Source organism: Oncorhynchus keta, chromosome 36 (genome assembly GCF_023373465.1).
Source record: "Oncorhynchus keta strain PuntledgeMale-10-30-2019 chromosome 36, Oket_V2, whole genome shotgun sequence".
Classification (NCBI taxonomy): domain Eukaryota; kingdom Metazoa; phylum Chordata; class Actinopteri; order Salmoniformes; family Salmonidae; genus Oncorhynchus; species Oncorhynchus keta.
The window spans coordinates 4284844-4306851 of record NC_068456.1 but is presented as its reverse complement, the minus strand read 5'-3'; the positions used below and the strand labels follow the sequence as shown (position 1 = coordinate 4306851).

The 22008-nt window shown below is 43.0% G+C and overlaps 1 protein-coding gene across 2 annotated transcripts in view; it reads right to left on the bottom strand.

The window, feature by feature from the left end:
* LOC118369384 (Kv channel-interacting protein 2-like) overlaps positions 1–22008 on the bottom strand; it is a 197106-nt gene that overhangs the window by 105332 nt on the left and 69766 nt on the right. The window contains exon 1 of one of the 2 annotated variants that reach the window (XM_035753767.2): positions 1137–1369. The exons of the other annotated variant lie outside the window; for it this stretch is intronic. Coding sequence (XP_035609660.2) covers positions 1137–1224 — 88 coding nt within the window. The 5' untranslated portion in view covers positions 1225–1369. Of the gene's footprint in view, positions 1–1136; positions 1370–22008 lie in introns of those variants that run through there. 2 annotated transcript variants of the gene reach the window in all.

The window sequence follows — 22008 nt, the reverse complement described above, 5'->3', positions numbered from 1 at the left end:
AATAAAATGCAATTGTGTTCATTAGCTGTACCGTACCATAACGCCACCGCCACCATGGGGCACTCTGTCCACAAATTTGACATCAGCAAACCGCTCGCCCGCATGATGCCCTTAACGTGGTCTGCGGTTGTGTGGCCGGTTGGACATAATTCTTTAAAACGACGTTGGAGCTGGCTTATGGTAGAGAAATCAACATCAAATTATCTGCATGCCAATTGCACGCTCCCTCAGAACTTGAGACATCTGTGGCATTGTATTGTGTGACAAAACTGCACATTTTAGGAGTGGCCTTTCATTGTCCCCAGCACAATGTGCAGCTGTGTAATGATCTTGCTGTTTAATCAGCTTCTTGATATGCCACACCTGTCAGGTGGGTGGATTATTTTTGGAAAAGGGGAAACGCTCACTAACAGGGATGTAAACAAATGTGTGTGTGTATATGTAAAAAAATGTGGGATCTTTTATTTCAGCTCATGAAACATGGGACCAACACTTTACATGTTGTGTTTAGATTCTTGTTCAGTGTACAGTACATCCACAGCTCAATTAATTTAATAATCACCATGTAATCTCTATGCACAGAGTCTCTCTCTCTCTCTCTCTCTCTCTCTCTCTCTCTCTCTCTCTCTCTCTCTCTCTCTCTCTCTCTCTCTCTCTCTCTCTCAAACACACACACCAGTGACCGTGACCCCATTATCCAGAGGGTGTCTCAGATTATTAAAAAAGTAACATTTCCAATTCAGACATTCGTATGATACACACTCGTATGTATGAAATAGGACAAAAATAAGCACCCACACACGTACATTTACCGTATCCACACACACACACACCTACCTACACAGAAAACCACACAGAACCAATAGAGATATAATATCAGATACCAACAATACCACACAGCTAGAACACTTCAGCTCTTAGACATAGAATGACAAAGCTGGAACAGCAGATGTAAAACCATAGATCTACAACACCCCGGCCCCTAGTCCCAAGCACTCCTGTATTGAAGCAAGAACCGGGAGCAGACCCAGACCTCTGCTCTCACCTTACCTGTGGAGGTGAGCCAGCTGTGGGGATCTGGGTTAGGAGTAGGGGGGTTAGGACCAGGAGGGGGGTAGAGTGGAGAGACTGCCTACCTTTCTCGAGTGTCCCTGTGAGGAAGCGGTAGAAAAAGCGAAACACTTTGGTCAGCTGTCTCTTGCATCTCTTCCTGCAATGGCTCATCTTGACTCTGTAGTGGCTAGTGATAGTCACAAGGTGGGGATAATGGCGAGTGTTGGGGGATTCGACAAGGCAGAAAAACAGTGAAAAGAGAGAAAGAAGGGAGAAAAAGGAAAGGGTGTGCAAAGTGTAGCTGCTTGCTGCTCTTCTCTCTCTCTCTCTCCACCTTCTCTATCTCCTTTCGTCCGTGGCTCCACCTCTAGGCCTCCTGCTGTCAATCAACAACAGTGCTCTGTCTCCTCCCCCTTACCCTGTGAGAATCCCCTCACACGATCTGATTGGCTGGGAGAGTGGCGGAAAATTCCGGTCCAAGTGATGTCTACTATACAACTACTGTACTCTGAGTGACAGGTTTTTCTCCTCTCTTATCTTCTCCTCTTTTTAATTTTATCCTGTTCTTCCCCCAGCGACTATTTGTTTTCTCCTTCTCGTCTGTCTCCTGTTGTTTTTCTCTACTTGCTACTTTCAAAGAAACAAATACTGCCTGGGAGGTTTGTTTTGGCGTGAACCAGCGGGAGAGTGAGTGTGCATGTTTGTGTGTGTGTGTGTGTTCCAGCGGGAGAGTAAGTGTACATGTTTGTGTGTGTGTGTTTGTGTGTTCCAGCGGGAGAGTAAGTAATGTGACGGGGAGAAACAAAGCCAACACGGCAATTAGCGTCATTCGCTGCCCCCCTCTCCTTCCTCAATCTCTGTTTTTTCTCTCTCTCTCTCGCTATCTTATCCGTCTCCTCTCTTCTCTTCTCCCATTCTATGCTCAGCTCTCGTGTGGACCAGAGGGAAGAGAGAGAGAGAGAGAGAGAGAGAGAGAGAGAGAGAGAGAGAGAGAGAGAGAGAGAGAGAGAGAGGAGTAGGAGAACCTGGTCAATTAATCTGGTCTTAATTGGTTTTTCTCTCCTAAAATATAGTTGCATGAAATGTCCAGAGCCCAGTAGAGCCAGAGGAGGAAAGACGTGAGCTCTCCCTCTGTGTGTAGTACAGAAACCCCAGTAGGAGAGGTGAATCAGTTGTTTTTCCAATTGTAGTAGAAATCCCAGCTGATGGAGTGAAAGAATGAAAGGTATGAGGGTGGTATCAGTCTGTCAAAGGAGAGGATGAGGGTTCTAATACTCTAAAGAAGAGAGTAGGAGAAGAATCTTTCTCTCTCTCTCTCTCTCTCTCTCTCTCTCTCTCTCTCTCTCTCGTCCTCTCTCTCTGTCCTCTCTCTCGTCCTCTCTCTCGTCCTCTCTCTCTGTCCTCTCTCTCGTCCTCTCTCAGTCCCTGACCTGTCACAGCCAGTAGAGTGGAAAAAACAACACACACTTGCAGCAGTGGAGGCTGCTGAGGGGAGAACGACTCATAGTAATGGCTGGAAACGAGCGTGTGTTTGATGTAAAGTATTTGATACCATTCCACTAATTCCACTCCAGTCATTAACATGTGCCTGTCCTCCCCAATTAAAGTGCCACCAACCGACTTGCTGTCACATTCACTTTCTTGCAAGTCAATATTCAGAGTACTTCTGAGAGTGGTCCCAGCACAAGTGTGTGTTCTGAAGAACAGCTAAGCATCCTGCCAGACTAAGATTAGAACCTATACATACAGAGCTACAGTACAACACACACAGACCCCCCGCCCCCTTGCCAACATTAGCTGGAGGATGCACTCACTCTTTCCAACCAACTTTGTTCAACTATAACACAAACAAACATGCAAACACATGTACGCAAGCAAACACACACACAGCGTCAGTGTGATCTGATGATACTGTACAGTACGTAGTTTTGATGGAGGCAAATTCAGGAGAGAGAGAGAGGACTACCCATCATTCATCTCTATCTGAGAACGAGTGACAGCGACAGCAAGTGTTGAAGTAACCATGTTTATTACAGAAATAGGGGCAGGCAAACAACAGGTCAAGGCAGGCAGGGGTCGGTAATTCAGAGTAGTGGGGCAAAGGTACAGGACGGCAGGCAAGCTCATGGTCAGGTCAGGCAGAGGTCGGTAATCCAGAGTAGTGGGGAAAAGGTACAGGACGTCAGGCAGGCTCAGGACGGACAGAAAAGGTCAAAACCTGGAAAAACAGAAACAATTAGGAACAGATGGAAAACCGCTGGTAGGCTTGATGAAACAACACGAACTGGCAATAGACAAACGGAGAACACAGGTATAAGTACCCAGGGGATAATGGGGAAGATGGGTGACACCTGAAGGGGGGGGTGGAGACAAGCACATGAACAGGTGAAACAGATCAGGGCGTGACAGGGAGAGTGGTTGTTCCAAGTGAAGCTGTAACTGATGCTAGACTGTCCAGCCATATTGATTTCAACATAGCCTAAACCTTTAGATACATCATCTTTTTAATGAATCAATTAGCACCAGTACAGACACCTAACCACAGAGACACAAACACCGATAAAGGTCTAGACAGACGGTAGGTAGGAGTGAGAACCAACATGGGACGTGTGTGGGGGCCGAGAGGTGTGTGTGTGGGGGCCCGGAGGTGTTGTTCCTCTAACTGTGTGAGACATGTACAGGAGATGAGCCAAAACACAGCGATCAGCTGTTGAAATTCAATTTCTTCTCTGAGAAATGAAACAAATGGATTACTCACTTTATATGTACATACTGTATTCTCGGCAGGGGGGCTGGAAATATAATTGAATTGCAACTTCTTTAACATCTGCTAATCTCTGTATGCGACAACTAAACGTTGATTCGATCTGGATTTACAAACCAACCTGTCTCATTGTGACATCACCCTTCTCTTGAGTCCCATTCTCTTAACCTGGCCTGCAGAAGTTTTCCCTAACCACAGATCTAGGATCAGATTATGCAAATCCTGTGAGTGAGTGATGATATCGTCTTTTCCTCAAGTTCCAGCCATGGTCTGTCTCTATAGCATACAGACAGTCACAAACGCAAGCAAACAATCTGCCCTTCTGATGCCCTTTTGTGCTGCTTTGAACAGCTTATTCATTCCTTTACTCATCACAGGGATTGATTACTCACTGATGGCAGAGGAGGGGGTGAGAGGGTAAGTGTCAGAGAGTAAGAAACAGAGCGACAGACATAGAAGGAAACCTAGCGGGAGAGAACTGAATTGAATGTAGAGAAAGGTGGAGGGGGCACAAAGAGGAAGCAGAAAATAGAGTGACAAAGATAGATTTAGAGAGTGAGATTTACAACCTTGTGCATGAGATACGGAGCCAGTGATCATATGTGATACGACTCACACCCAACCTCTTCCTGTGGCAGGCAAAAGCAACAGCTGGTATGACAGACTCAACACTCGATTCAATGTGAACATGATGGCGGGAGAGAGAGAGATAGAGAGAACGAAAGAGGGAGCCACCAGGTGGAAGTGCTTGTGTCAAAAGACTGCTGACTAACGTTGGACAATGCTATGAGGTCACCAATGCACATGCACATATGTGCATGCACACAACAAACACACACACACACACGCCCACAAATATATATGTCTTACTATATATCTTACTCCATCCCCTCTCCCTCCACTCTACGCATCTACCCATATAGAAAAAAAGGGAAACACTGTGATAAACAGAAGGAAAAGTTTCTCCTTAGAGAGGTAGAAAGACAAAGAGAGAGGGAGATAACGAAGATGTTGTAATGGAGTCTAAAGGAGCCCATTAGACTAAACTAATGATGCATGTCTCCTCCACAGAGAGAGAAATAGAACCAGCGTTGATTTGTAATGAATATTCATTAGCAACTCTTTGGCCCCGTTTGTAGAAGAGGAGTGTGTGTGTGTGTGTGTGTGTGTGTGTGTGTGTGTGTGTGTGTGTGTGTGTGTGTGTGTGTGTTTACGTGTGCATGTGTTTGTCCTTGCTCCTGTCAGGTCTGTGGTAGCTTCTGCTGAGTGAGTGATCTCATCTGTTGGCAGTTGAGCGCAGAACTACTCCTAGAATACTATGGAGGAAGACAAGGTCAAACGTTCGGACGTGTTAAGGCCTTGAGTCCCTGGCAACAGCTTCGGTCTCGCCCATTAAGGGTATAGAAAAGGGAATTGAAATCTCATTGAAATCCATTTCCTTTTAGTGCTGCATTAAATGGTTTAGAATAATATTTTCATAACCATGTGATCTGTCTATATAACCAAGTTGATGCCTAACATGTGACGTGCAAGTTACCAAGTCAAATGTCAAGATACAAATCACTTTTGTCACTTATTTCAATCGATGACGCCAAGGTGGTGAAATGCTAATTCAATACAGCATCTGCATGCTTACGAGGACCCGTGCCTCTATAAAAACATACAAGTCTGGTGGGTTTGTATCTAATATGAGTGGGAACATGACCACATGTATTTTTGCTTTGGTTCTTCTCCACTGCAGTTAAGGCTAGGACTGAAAATAACTTGTACACATTAGCTGGTAAAATAGCCAGCCAGGCATGAAATTGGCTGCTAAGTACTACTTGTAAAGTAGCTAATATCGACGAGGCAAAAATGATATGCATCACTGTAATTGATTTGAGATAAACTAAAAAATAAGAACTTTCGTGAAGTGTTGTGCATGTCATGTAGACCTAGCAATAGCTATACTGAGGCAAGGCAGAAGCAGTGGCATTCCTCATCATCAGAAATCAGACATATTGTTGAGAAAACAACATCATCACGTTGTGTTCAATTCAAAGACCTGAGCCAGCTAGCTGCCATCGATAGCAGATCAGATTTACGTCCGGGACGGACTGCACGGCCAAAAGTGAGTGACTCAAGCTACATGACAACATTCAAGCAACCTATAGCCAGCCATCTAGCTAGCTAACAATTTTTGAATCAAGATATTCATTTGATAGCCTTTCCAAGGTTGCTAGCTAGACACAATATAGCCTGCATAATACTTTTAGCTATTTCTAGTACAGAAGAGGCATTTTTCAAGTTGAAGTTAGATGTAATGGTGCTGAGGCAAAGGATCAACTATACAGCCAGTTGAGATTGCTTGAATACGTTTTAAACCCCCCAAATATAGCACCTTCATTTGAATCAAAACGCATGTAAATGAATGGGTTTTACCGAAGCCATGTATTTAGAGATTTGGGACTCTGAGGTTTCTGCATTATAATTCATTTACATGACAATACAAAATGATATTGCAGCCATGTTAGCACCCCATAGCCATTACATGGAGAATATTTAAACAATGCAAGTATTATAAAAAAGTTTTGCTTGAATGTGGAACCCTTACGCAGACGGGCGGCAGGTGGTGTCGTGGTTAAGAGCTCTGGGCCAGTAACCAAAAGGTCCATAGTTTGATGGGGGTGGGGGCCACTCCCGACAACAATTGCTGACAGCGACAGAGAAACAATTTACGTGAATTTCCTGCAATTCTGCAAGTTTTGATATAGGCGTAGAGAAAATTATGCACATTTTCTAACTCATTTTAAGCAATTCTACACATATTGCCATGGGGCAGAGAGAAAAATGTGCAGGTATACAGCTAATTTCCTGCAATTCTACACATTTTGCAATAGGAGAGAGGCGAGGGTTTGAAGTTTTATTATGATAACTGATAATCAGTGGGCCCCACCCCGGTCGGTAATTCAACCATGCTTACTACGAGTTTAGATAGCTGGCCGCTAGACTAATTTACCAATCTATTTTTTTTGTTGCTGACTTGGGCTAATTAAGTGACTACTGATGCACAACCCAAAAAAATCTAAATGGCACCTTGTGTATTCTATTATTCTAACTCTCAACAGTAACTTGAGACTGGAACTGAGTTCCATTTGAATTTTTGAATTGGTCCGTGGGCCTACAAAAGGGGGGCAGCCAGTTGCCCATCCTTGCTCTAGGGGGTCACCGAACACATAGCCCCTAGATGCTCTCAATTTCCCAATTCATAGCCATGCCCAATTTAGGGATCTTTTTAAACAACAAGATATTGCGCTCTAAAGGGATTACTTGAATTTATGACTCATATCACTAGGTCTTTTAAGGCCTGACACAGACAAGAAAACCGGTTGGAATCTGTAGATTATAATCCAGACTACAGCAGGATTAGAAAAGTCCTCTGCTCCTCTGCATAAAGCAGGAGCACAGGACGATGACAGTATGTCAGAAGTTAGCGAAAGAGGAAGGAGAACAGGGGAGCGGGAGGAAGTGAGAGGAGCGGAGACAGGGTTAGCGAAAGAGGAAGGAGAACAGGGGAGCGAGAGGAAGTGAGAGGAGCGGAGACAGGGTTAGTGAAAGAGGAAGGAGAACAGGGGAGCGAGAGGAAGTGAGAGGAGCGGAGACAGGGTTAGTGAAAGAGGAAGGAGAACAGGGGAGCGAGAGGAAGTGAGAGGAGCGGAGACAGGGTTAGTGAAAGAGGAAGGAGAACAGGGGAGCGAGAGGAAGTGAGAGGAGCGGAGACAGGGTTAGTGAAAGAGGAAGGAGAACAGGGGAGCGAGAGGAAGTGAGAGGAGCGGAGACAGGGTTAGTGAAAGAGGAAGGAGAACAGGGGAGCGGGAGGAAGTGAGAGGAGCGGAGACAGGGTTAGTGAAAGAGTAAGGAGAACAGGGAGCGGGAGGAAGTGAGAGGAGCGGAGACAGGGTTAGTGAAAGAGGAAGGAGAACAGGGAGCGAGAGGAAGCGAGAGGAGCGGAGACAGGGTTAGTGAAAGAGGAAGGAGAACAGGGGAGCGAGAGGAAGCGAGAGGAACGGAGACAGGGTTAGCGAAAGAGGAAGGAGAACAGGGGAGCGGGAGAAGTGAGAGGAGCGGAGACAGGGTTAGCGAAAGAGGAAGGAGAACAGGGGAGCGAGAGGAAGTGAGAGGAACGGAGACAGGGTTAGTGAAAGAGGAAGGAGAACAGGGGAGCGAGAGGAAGCGAGAGGAGCGGAGACAGGGTTAGCGAAAGAGGAAGGAGAACAGGGGAGCGAGAGGAAGCGAGAGGAGCGGAGACAGGGTTAGCGAAAGAGGAAGGAGAACAGGGGAGCGAGAGGAAGCGAGAGGAGCGGAGACAGGGTTAGTGAAAGGAAAAAAATTTGGAAAAAAAGATGATGCTGCCAAAAATAACAATGCACTAACACAGAGGTGGCAACCCTGGTCCCAGATAGCTACAGGGTGTGCTGGCTCCTGTTCCAGCCCGACACTAACCCACTTGACGCAACTCATCACAGTCCTGATGAGCAGCTGGTTGGTGTAATCCGGTGTGTTAGTTCAGGACTGGAACAACATGTCGTTGACGTGTAGGACTCTGATCACACTAAACTAAGTCTCTGGTCACATCTACTGGTTCAGATGTTGTATTACAGCTGAGACACACCAACATATACTCAGTTAAAGTCTACCATTCAGTTGGTTCCATCTGAATAAAGTAAGGCAGATTTTAAGGCAGATGTTTCCCAAATGATGTGTATGGCTCAGTTGTTAAGTGCATGGGGCAAGGAATGTCAAGGTAATGGGTTCAATTTTCGCAGGGATCACGCACACATGCAAAAAGTATATGCACTTGCTCCTGTACTGTAAATTGCTTAGCTTTTATTACGTGTCTGCCAAGTGGGCATTCGTGTAGATCTGATGATTGGATAGAAATAAACGATATGGTAATCTCATGATATTGCCTTCTGATTAGCAGGGGAAAGAAATTGCCATGTTGTACCCACCCATCCAATCCATCTACAAGAATGGCTAGGAACAAGAGTCTGCTTCCCAGTCTCTGATGACATAGATGTCGATTAAGGCAGCCCACCGCACCGCTCTGATTCAGAGGGGTTGGGTTAAATGCGGAAGACACATTTAGGTTGAATGCATTCGGTTGTGCATTTGACAAGGTATCGCCCCTTTCCTTTTAAAGCCAGGGTTTGATCTGGAATTCAGCACTGGGGGCGTATTCATTACGCTGATTCTGTTGCAAAACATTTCTTAAACGGAAGAAAACAGGGAGGGACCTACCTGAATTTTTTTGTTGTTGTTGCAAAACGCAACTGTTTGGACCAATTTGTTCAACCCTGGTGAATTTCATGTACTGACCGATTGGTACCAACAGAGGGCAGCCTAAACAAGGTAGAGCCAGGTGGCTTTACCTCGAATACCCACTAAAAGGTAGTGTTGGACCACAAAGAAAAAGTGCATCCATAAACTCAACTCCAGTGTTGTAAAGTACCCAAGTAAAGAAAATGTAAAGTTCAATTTAAGTCGTTTTTTTTGGTATCTGTACTTTACTATTTCTATTTTTGACAACTTTTACTTTTACTCCACTACATTCCTAAAGAAAATAATGTACTTTTTACTCCTTAAATTTTCCCCGACACCCAATTTTGAATGCTTAGCAGGACAGGAAAATTGTATAATTCACACACTTATCAAGAGAACATACCTGGTCATCCCTTACTGCCTCTGATCTGGCAGACTCACCTAAACACAAATGTGTCGTTTGTAAATTAGTCTGACTGGCATTGTGTAAATTAAAAAACAAGAGCATTGTGCCGTCTGGTCGGCATAAAGAATTTGAAATGATTTATACTTTTACTTGTGACACTTAAGTATATTTAATACCAAATACTTTGACTTTTAATCAAGTAGTATTTTTCTGGGTGACTTTCACCTTTACTTGAGTCATTTTCTTTTAAGGTATATTTACTTTTACTCAAGTATGACAATTGGGTACTTTTTCCACCACTGCTCAACTCATCACATGGCCCGTGTTCACAAAGCATCTCATAAAAGGTCCTGGGAATACTGATAAAAAGACAAAAAAAATTGGTTTTAGGATGAAATTAAAATACTGCTTAGACACTCTGAGCCATGAGTAAAATTGAGTCGTAAAAGTTTCTCAGCTGTTAATCACAACAATTTGAAGTATCGCAAAGGAAAGAGAGTGGAGTACGATTTAAGTGCAGAAGACACATTATTACCCACCATTGACATTGTTGCAACTGATGGGTAATAACCAATTGCGATGAGGCATCACTAGCCGTGAACTCTATGAATGTGACTGTACATGAAATGTTGCAATGGTAAAAACATTGTAAGTCGCTCTGGATAAGAGCGTCTGCTAAATGACTTAAATGTAAATGTAAATATAATTTTTGCTTGGCAAGATCACTTTGCTTAATTTACATTTTTGCCTCGTATGTATTTTGGCCTTTTTATTATTTTTAATTTGTTAAATTTTTTTATTATTTATTTATTTATTACAATGTTTTGATATTTTGAATAATGTTTTATTATATTACTGTTTTATCAACACACTCGTCACTCCCGTTCAACAACAGAGTAGGCACCAAGTGACTTGCCGATAATGTTGCATAAAAAGTTTGAAAGATCACTCATTAAGGGCCCAGTGCTGGGTTTCAACTGAGATAACATATGGAACTGTTTGTAAATAGTCATACCAAGGATAATTGTTCTGTTATTTGATTTAGAATTTTAGGACCCGTGTAGGGATCAAAAATATATCCCAAAAATATATCCTCAAATTATTTTATGAAACATTGAATTTGGCCTTACTGCTATTGGCCCATAGAAAAGCATTGCATAACAAGCCACTTGGCAGAAACTCACTTGGCAGAAACAGATGTCATTTTAACCCCAAAAATTCAATATGATGACATTGAATCAACGTGGAAAACTGATTGGATTTTTAAAAAACAATCACCCAACTTTTTACAAAAATCCAAAGACATGGGGAATTTTGGGGGGAGATTTCATGTTGAAATCACATTAGTTGACACCTCAGAGCCCAGTAAATTCATACATGGCAAAACAGATAGTAAAAACATTTATGAAAAGGAAGAAAGAGATAGAGGACAGACACATGTAAGTCCAGAGTAGTGGGTTGTATTCACGGCACCACCCATATGTTAAATTTATGCATGCTTGACTAAGTCACTATGGATAAAAGCGTCTGCTAAATGGCATATATTGTACTCTGGACTCTGGAGCAGTGGAAACGCGTTCCCTGGAGTGATGAATCACGCTTCATCATCTGGCAGTCTGATGAACGACTCTGGGTTTAGCGGATGCCAGGAGAACACTTCCTACCCCAATGCATAGTGCCAACTGTAAAGTTTGGTGGAGGAGGAATAATGGTCTGGGGCTGTTTTCATGGTTCGGGCTAAGCCCTTTAGTTCAAGTGAAGGCAAATCATAATGCTACAGCATACAGTACAATGACATTCCAGATGATTCTGTGCTTCCAACTTTGTGGCAACAGTTTGGGGAAGGCCCTTTCATGTTTCAATATGACAATGCCCCCCGTGCACAAAGCAATGTCAATACAGATGATCTTATGCCTGAATGGAAGCAAGTCCCTGCAGCAATGTTCCAACATCTAGAGGAAAGCCTTCCCAGAAGATTGGAGGCTGTTATAGCAGAGAAGGGGTGACCAACTCTATATTAATGCCCATGATTTTCAATTGAGATGTTCGACGAGCACGGGTCCACATACTTTTGGTCATGTAGTGTATCTGTCGTTTAGCTGGTACTCTTATGACTAAAGAGGATTCATGTATAGCTTTTACGGGCTCTGGGCCAGTATCCACAAAGCATCTCAGTAAAGGTCCTATGAAAGCCTTTGACAATGATTTCATGAGGCCTATTTCACACAATATGCCTAAATACTTAGAACCACTAGGCTAATAAATAAACCTGTTTTTCTTTCGATTATTTAACCTTTTGACGCAAAAAAAATAAAAAAAATAATAATGGCCCTTACAGCGTGAGTTCCTTTTGCAAGCGAGACCAGAATTATATGCCGCTGTTCTAGAATTTGATTGTTGCATTTTGCCGCTATTCTCTGCACCCCTCACTGCATCAAGACCGCATGTTTTGCTTAATATTAGTGGAGACAAGCATATTTTTAACCACTCAATCTCTTATCCTTTCTGTCACACCCTGATCTGTTTGACCTGTCTTTGTGCTTGCCTCCACCCCCCTCCAGGTGTTGCCCATCTTCCCCATTATCCCCAGTGTATTTATACCTGTGTTCTCTGTTTGTCTGTTGTCAGTTCGTTTTGTTCGTCAAGTCTACCAGTGGTTTCCCCTTGCGCCTGTCTTTTTCTAGTTCCTGTGTTCTAGTTTTCCCGGTTTTTATCATTCTGCCTGCCCTGAGCCTGCCTGCTGTTCTGTAACTTGTCACACCACCCTGAATTATTGACCTCTGCCTGCCCTGACCTCGAGACTGCCTGGCGTTCTGTACCTTATGGACTCTGATCTGGATTACTAACCTTTGCCTGCTCTTGACCTGTCGTTTTGCCTTCCCCCTGTTCTAGTAATACACTTTTGATACTTCGACATTGTCTGCATCTGGGTCTTCTCCTGAAACGTGAAACCTTCTGCCTATAGTAGTAGCAGCGAGTATCCATAGTATTATTGATAATGATATAAATATTATTATTATCATCATCTATATTACATGTATTATTATCACAACAAAGCTTTGGTAATAGCCAGTCTGAGGTGCTGCGAGTGTGAGACAGGGTGGGAAACCTGAGGTGCAATGGTGGCTAACAGACAAAGTGAGAGAGGGGTATGAGCATATATTACATATGTCGACCATGGTTAAGAAAAATGCTGGCGTCCAAAATACTTTTAGTTCATTTTTTAATTCATTTAATTTATTCTGCCCTGAAAAACTAGGCTACAGCACTGCCTACATTTTATCATCATGTAAACGTATCACCATTGGACATGTACAGTGCCTTGCAAAAGTATTCACCCCCTTTGGCTTTATGGCTTGGATAGGTTTTATCCTGGTCGGGGCAGAGGAGAATGAGAACAGGGTGGATCAATTCATCTACGCGCTGAATGTTACGTGGGTGGACCAGTGTTTGATCTCCTTTCAAAATGTGGTTACATTTGTATAAACTTCAAGTATTACTGACTTCAAACCCCCCTAAAATAGTTTCACCCAAATCTGTCAACCCAGTTTAGCTTTCACGCTATGGCTAGGCTAGACATTAGGCTTGTATTTTGAGGTGATAATCTGTGAGGTTAACATTTGATTTGTTTTGTGATTTGTCAAAACTGTAAATGACTTGTCAAGTTATGTGCTCCGGTTCTTGCATACACTGTAACAAGCACATTGAAGATTTGTAATAATCTGAAAAGTGGCCAAACTAAGTTGATCTTATTATCATCGTTGACTTTGCTTTTGTGCGTTTTATAGTGAATGGCATTTTGGGATTTTTCCTCCGTGAGCTTAGCTGACAGGTATCTCTTTTCTAAACAATATTACATTTCTCCCCTTTGATCGCCAAAGATGTGGTACATTGCAGGGACCACTCAACAATGATTACATTTTTTTTTCACCTTTATTTAACCAGGTAGGCCCGTTGAGAACAAGTTCTCATTTACAACTGCGACCTGGCCAAGATAAAGCAAAGCAGTGCGACACAAACAACACAGAAGTTACACATGGGATAAACAAAAGTACAGTCAATAACACAATAGAATCTATGTACAGTGTGTGCAAATGGAGTGAGTAGGTAAGGCAATAAATAGGCCATAGTAGTAATTACAATTCAGCAAATTAACACTGGGGTGATAGATGTGCAGATCATGATCACAAAAATTTGATAGTACAAGTCAAAGGGTTAACTAACTACATGATGTTATTTCAATTTATTCCTTTGGAGCACAATATCAAGTTCTTTAAAAAATATTCCTAAATTGGGCATGCCTATAAATTGGGTTGATTTTACTCATTGCCTTAGCAGTGTCTTATAAAACCTACTCTAACCGGAGAGTTATTTTTTTTCTTAAAACAGGGTTTAAAAGGATTCATAGGACCTTTCTGATATGCTTTTTGGATACGGGCCCGGGTGTCCTTTTCACAAAACAAGAGTAAAAACATACTTTTTTTGTTTGACCTTTTGTTAAATTCCCTTCTGACTATGAAATGAGACGCAAGTGTCACAGTGGAGGCTCCTCAGAGGAGGAAGTGGAGGACCATCCTCAGTGAATTTAATAAAAAATAAAAATGGTGAAACATAAAACTACTATTCTAAATATATTCACTTCACCAAATAATAATTCAAACACACCGTTTTGCAATGAAGACCTATAGTAGCATCAACAGCACTCTATAGGGTAGCAGTAAGGACGTCCGCCAACCTATCAGAGCTCTTGCAGCATGAACTGACATGTTGTCCACACAATAAAAGGATCAGAGAATGAATCTAGTACTGAAGGCATAAACTGCAGATAGCTAGCACTGCAGTGCATAAAATGTGGTGAGTAGTTGACTCTTTTAAGAGAGAAAAACAGTAATAAACATGAATTTATTCAAAAATTAAGCAGAAGCGAGAGTGAAAGACAACTATATTTAGTTTGTATTTTATTTCTCACTTATTTAGCTAGCGAATGCAGCTAGCTACTCAAACACCCGGCTCAAACAGAGAGGGATGCTATGTTAGCTAGCTGACTATGGCTATCCAACACTGGAACTCTTCCAAGTTTTATTAATTTATTGCCACATGGCTCACCAGTGTACCTACGAAACTGCTTGCTGACTGTACACTGTACTGCATGAATGTAGCGGGTATACTATCATGTTAATTCTAGTAGCTATGTTGATTATGACGCTAGCTAATATGGTGACAACGATGTAGGCTGTGTGTAACGGTTACCGGTTATGATATGAAGGTTTGGCTTGGAAAGTTTTTTTTTATTTTTCGCCTGGTCACAGATAGCTGATGTGTTGATGTGATGTACACTGAAGTCCACAAGTGAAGGGAAAAGGTAAGAGGAAGAGAGTGTGTAGATGCCAGAAGGAATTATACAATGATTAAAGGGATCATGCTGTTTGTATGTGGCTGCTATGAAAGTGAACTGTGTTTCTGTTTATTCATTCAGCCTATTCTGTACCTTAAGCCGCCTCCAACGTCATTGATGAGAATTTGGCAGGTCGTCCAACTGGCCTCACAACCGCAGACCAAGTGTATGGCGTTATGTCGGCGAGCGTTTTTCTGATTTCAAAGTTATGAACAGAGTGCTCCATGGTGGCAGTGGTTCTCTGGTATGGGCAGGCATAAGTTACGGAAAATGAACACACTTGCATTTTATTGATGGCAATTTGAATGCAGAGATACTGTGATGAGAGGCCCAATGTCGTGCCATTCATCATCACCTCATGTTTCAGCATGATAATGCACAGCTCCATGCCGCAAGGATCTGAAACACAATTCCTGGAAGCTGAACATTTCCCAGTTCTTCCATGGCCTGCTCTGGGGCCAATGTGTATGACAGCATGTTCCAGTTCCCAGCAATGTCCAGGAACTTCACACAGCCACTGAAGAACAACATTCTAGAGGCCACAAACAACAGCATGAGAAACTCTATGCGAAGGAGATGTGTTGCTGAATGAGGCAAATGGTGGTCATGCCAGATACTGGTTTTCTGATTCTCACCCCTACCTTTTTTAAGGTATCTGTGAGCAACAGATGCATATCTGTATGTAAAATCCATAGATTATGGCCTAAATGAATTTACTTAAATTGACTGATATCCTTATATGAACTGTAACTCAGTAAAATCTTGTTACATGTTGCGTTTATATTTTTGTTCAGTATAGATGCAGGCAAGAGTGTGCAAGGCGGTATTGAATGTGTCAATGTCGGTCACCTTCATTACTCAAATTTTCTCTCGAACTGTGCACCTACAGTACGTTGTAAACTTTCATTCAGAGGCTAGGTTGTAGCAACCTCAGGATGGTTATTGGTACATATTTAGTATCATGTAGTAGCCTAAATCTATCGATGCTACATTGAACTGGGTGAATGGAATATGAATGACAGTCATCCAAAATGTTTCAATAGAAATAAGGCCGTGATCATAGAAAATACTGCCGTCCTCCCTCATCTTAAACAGCACCGACCACCACTGAAGTGTTATGATATAATGTATATCAAGCTAATGTTACAGGGTAGGGGTCACAGCAGGCCAGTGTTTAAAAGGGAAACAGTAAATGCTCCACACACACATGTGCACCACGGCAGCAGCAGCAACCAGTGGTAATACCAGAGTAAAGATTACTAGTGTCAACAAGATTAGGATAGAACTGCTGTCCTCTCTCTCTCGGCTTTGCTTTCACTATCTTTTTTTGCTGTGTCCTTTTCCATCTCCCCACTCTCCCCTTCTACTTCCCTCTCTTCCGCCCATGCTGTCTATTCACGAGAGATTGTCATTCTAGTCCTATTGTCATTCTGGTCTAGGTTAACCCAGAACTAAAGTCTCACGTAAATGGTCAGCTACTCGACTAAGTTCTGGGTCTATACGTGTTAAGAGAAGAGATGAAGAGATGCTAGAGTGATGACTGGGACCAGAACGAGGAGTTCCACCCTCTCTCTTTGCAAGTGACGGGCTGAATGTCCCATCTCCTTCCGAAAAACGAAAGACTAACACCAGATAACCATTGACGAAAAAGCCAAACACCAGAACTACTGATGCTGGCTATCCTACACATCCCATTAGTTCCCGATAAATTCTACGGTACCAGTTATTTTTACGTAGGTGTGTCCACGAGAGATTATTCTCGTCCAAAATACGAGAAAGTGACCTAATTCATGTGGCGTGTGTGTGTTTGCGTGTGTGTGAACGTGCACGTGAACCCACACCAGGGCTAACACAAACCAGATACAGCTAGTGTGCAGGTAAGTAGAAGGGGTTTGGGGCATTAGGGCTCCGGAGGAGAGAGGGATGAGAGGAACAGAGAGAGTGGTTGGGGGGGGGGGGGTTATCAGGGTACAGATTGAGTTGGCTCAGAGGGCTTTGATGTCTTGGGACCGACTCTGATTACCTCACTGGGGAACCAGTGGTATTCACACCGCTCTGAAATATTGATGACACACAAACACACATTTTCCAATACTCTCTCTCCATCTCTCCCGCATTTAAATCCAGGCAGATTTTTTTCTGTGGCGCAATGTTCTTCCACAGATGAGCCATTGACCACAGTACCTCTGGACCTCCGTGCATAGCTTACCACAGTGGTCTTCTACTTCCTACCTTCCATATATGAGAGACGTGTGTGTATGAGTGAGTGCGTGTGAATGTCAGAGACTGAACTTTCACAGTGTGTGTGTATACCGGCCCTGTGGTCACATAGTTTGAACACTAGTGTGTTTGTGTGTGTGTGTGTGTGTGTGTGTGTGTGTGTGTGTGTGTATGTGTGTGTGTGTGTGTGTGTGTGTTTGTGTGAGTATTTACGTTAGTAATGTGCGGGTTGACTCCAGTGTCGGTTGTTTGGCATGCTGCCTGCAGAAATGTCCACCAGAGCTGTTGCCAGATAATTTATTGTTCATTTCTCCATCATAAGCTGCCTCCAACATCATTTTAGAGAATTTGCCAGTATGTCCAACCGGTCCCATACAGCTGATGAAACTGTGGGTTTCTGCAAAAACTGTCAGAAACCATCTCAGGGAAGCTCATCTGCGTGTTCGTCGTCCTCACCAGGGTCTTGACCTGACTGCATTTTTTGCGTCGTAACCGACTTCAGTTGGCCAATGCTCACCTTCGATGGCCACTGGCACACTGGAGAAGTGTGCTCTTCACGGGTGAATCCCGGTTTGTACCAGCAGTTTTGTACCAGCAGATGGCAGACAACATGTACAGTATGTGCGAGCAGTCTGATGTCAACGTTGTGAACAGAGTGCCCCATGGCATCATTGGGCTTATGGTATGGGCAGGCATAAGCTACGATCAATGAACACAATTGCATTTTATCAACTGCAATTTGAATGCACATACATACAGTGACGAGATCTTGAGGCCCATTGTTGTGCCATTCATCCACCGCCATCACCTCATGTTTCAGCACGATAATGCAAAGCCCCATGTCACAAGGATCTGTATACAATTCCTGGAAGCTGAAAATGTCTCAGTTCTTCCATGGCCTGCATACTCAGCAGACATATCACCTATTGAGCATGTTTGGGATGCTCTGGATCGATGTGTTCCAGTTCCCGTCAATATCCAGCAACTTCGCACAGCCATTGAAGAGGAGTGGGATAATATTCCACAGGCCACAATCAACAGCCTGATCAACTCTATGCGAAGGAGATGTGTATCGCTTCATGAGGCAAACGCTGGTCAATAGCGATGCGCGACTTGACTCATAACCAGCAGTCCCCGCGGTTATATCGGCGGTGCAGACGGTTTAGGGTCATTAAATATTGTGTGGCTGAAGGGCTGGTGGGTGGCAGGCTGGTAGGATAAAGAAAAACAAATACCTTGAAAAATCAACAGATGTGTAATTCTTGTGCAATGTATAGGCTACATTGAGGTTTTTCTTTCATTGTTTTAGGCTATCTGGTATTAGTGAATCAACCTAATCTTTAGGGATTAAGTGTATGCGCTCCTAATAGCTTACACAGCCTATCACCAAGTTTTGGGAACTGGCAGAAAAAGTTAACCTCAATCCACGGAGGCAAAAGGGACATTGTTGAAGTTTAATTCAACAAGACAAAACGCTGCGAAAGGAGAGTTGAAAAGAAAGAGAAGGGAGGTCCAGAAAAGTAATGTTTGGAAAATATTTGGTGAAGTGGTAAAAGAGGATGATAGCAGTGCCGGCTACGCTGTGTGTGATGATTGTAAGGCGCGATACAAATTTGACAGTCACAAGAAGGGACTTCAAATGGGCCTATTGCATGTCAAGGTAACTGTAGCCTACTGTTAAGATGAGTTGAATGGAAACTAAATCCCATTAAAGGCCCATTATCAGCAACCATCACTCCTGTGTTCCAATGGCAGTTTGTGTTACTTATTCCAACTTTATAATTTTAAAAGGCTAATTGATCATTAGAAAACCCTTTTGCAACTGTTAGCACAGCTGAAAACTGTTGTGGTGATTTAAGAAGCAATAAAACTGTCCTTTAGACAAGTTGAGTATCTGGAGCATCAGCATTTGTGGGTTTGATTACAGGCTCAAAATGGCCAGAAACAAAGACCTTTCTTCTGAAACACGTCAGTCTATTCTTGTTCTGAGAAATGAAGGCTATTCTATATGAGAAATTGCCAAGAAACTGAAGATCTCATACAACACTGTGTACTACTCCTTTCACAGAACAGTGCAAACTGGCCCTAACCAGAATAGAAAGAGGAATGGGAGGCCCCGGTGCACAACTGACTAAGAGGACAAGTACATTAGAGTGTCTAGCTTGAGAAACAGACGCCTCACAAGTTCTCAACTGGCAGCTTCATTGAATAGTACCCTCAAAACACTCATCTCAACGACAACAGTGAAGAGGCGACTCCGGGATGCTGGCCTTCTAGGCAGAGTTCCTCTGTGTCCAGTGTCTGTGTTATCTTGCCCATCTTAATCTTTTCTTTTTATTGGCCAGTCTGAGATATGGCTTTTTCTTTGCAACTCTGCCTAGATGGCCAGCATCCCGGAGTCGCCCCTTCACTGTTGACATTCAGACTGGTGTTTTGCACCGGGGTGACAGGGTAGCCTAGTGGTTAGAGCGTTGGACTAACCGAAAGGTTGCAAGTTCGAATCCCTGAGCTGACAAGGTACAAATCTGTCGTTCTGCCCCTGAACAGGCAGTTAACCCACTGTTCCTAGGCCGTCATTGAAAATAAGAATTTGTTCTTAACTGACTTGCCTAGTAAAATAAAGGTAAAATTAAAAAGCTTCCAGTACTTGCAGGACGGGAAAGTTGTCTAATTCACACACTTATGAAGCGAACATTCCTGGTCATCCCTACTGCCTCTGATCTGGCGGACTCACTAAACACATGCTTCGCTTGTAAATTATGTCAGAGTTGGAGCATGCCCCTGGCTATCCATATATAAAATAAAAATAGAAAATGTGTCCATCTGGTTGCTTAATATAAGGAATTTGAAATGATTTATACTTGTACTTTTACTTTTGATACTAACAAAATCAATGCGCCCCCCGATCTGTATTTTGACCTTGATTACTACAAGTTTAGATAGCTGGCCAGACTAATTTATCTATCTTAATAAGGTTGGCTAATTGAGCGACAGTCAGTGGCTGGCATAACAAGAGATCAACTGCTGATGCACAACCAAATTTCGAAATTGCACCTTGTGAATTCCACTTTTCGCAACATTAAGTGGAGACCCCGACTGACAACCTAAAAAATAAAAAAATAAAACATGAAAGGGAGACTTCCTTGGAGTGCATTTACTTTCTGTATTTTAAGTATGTCTCTTTTTCTTGAATTTGTAGTTCAGCAATTCAGCAGACGTACAATTTATAAAAACGAAAGTGTTTTCCATGAAGGGAAAGCCTGCTTCCACCTTTCATGTTACTACCTCTTCTTCTCAATCCCCTCTTTTCTCTTCCTCTCACCCCCCCAGCCCCAGCTGCTGACCTTACAGCCCCCCCACCCTCTCCCCCTCTTGCTAACTCTAGGTTTTTGTAATTGCACTTCATTAGCTTCAACAAGACAGTTACAGGGGCTTTGATAAAGGAAATTGGACTGAGAAGAACCTCAATACGCCATGTGCTGCAGCCTCCCCTTCTCCTTCTCCCTATTTCTCTTACCCATCTACAGTAGCTTGCCTGTGAACGTCAACAACTTCACAGTTGCTCCCAGTGCCCTGTGGAACAAAATAATAACATTTGAAAGTGGATTATGACCTGGTTGGGACCAAGTCTTAAACTAATGTGACAAATCAAGTGGTTGTCTCTAATCTACCTCTCTCTACATCCTTCTAATGACATGGATCATTAGCATGGCTGGTTGATGGTTTGATAAAGACAGATGTAGAGGGTAAACAGCCCATCTGGATCTTAATAGCATCATAATAACTACATAATCACCCTCTGTCACACACACATAAGTACGTGCACACACACACACACACACACACACACACACACACACACACACACACACACACACACACACACACACACACACACACACACACACTGTTCTGATAGGAGAAAGAGGCATCATATCCCACAGGTGAGACTAACTAGGACAGGAGGTGACCTTGACAGTAACAGGGTTGTGTTAGGTACAGTTATTGTAGGGTGTCCAATCAAACATGCATATTTTGACCAATTAATTGTGCAAATAATCCTTTAAGAAGCCCGATGGTCCAAACCATATATCTCTATCATAATCCGTTCAAACGTTATTGGAGTGCTTATCGTTATATGATGGCCAAAATGAAGGTGACTAAATCAATGGAGGCAAGAGGAAAAAAACTGAAGGCTACCTGATAAGCTTACTTTCTCATTGAACTCGTCATCTTTCTTCTCGAATCGCAGGACATAAAACAACATAGAGGTAAGATTAGATATAGATTTTGAGACACCACGTAGCATTTTCATATTTTAGTATACACTTCATGTCAATGCAAAATTCCTTTCCCACAAAAACAAGCGTCTCTCTGTGAACTGTCAAAAGAGCACCGAGCGTACCACAAGCATTTTGTAGTAATTCAGCTCGTGTCATGGTAATTTAGCTTTTTATGACCTGTGGAAACAAATTTGCAAAATCCTCAAAAGTAGCTGCGGGAAAGCTGCACTGCTCTGTTAACAAAGCTCAGTGCTTATTATTAGACACCCAGCCATCCTTACACCTACTAGACTAGAGCTTTCTCAAGGAGCTCTCTGTCTCTCAACCAACACTTATTTGAGCACACTCAACTCCACATCTTTTTTTTTCTTTCTCATTCTTTCGCTCTGACTCTCTCGCCTTGGTCACTCCCTCTCCTGATGAAGTGTCTGTACTCCTGGCTGTCTCTGGTTTGTGTAACCCGACACACACGTCTCTCTTTCTCTCTCACCCTCTTTTGCCCTCAGAATTGCCTCAGTTCATTGGGGCATGGACTCTACAAGGCGTTGAAAGCATTCCACAGGGATGGCCCATGATGACTCCAATG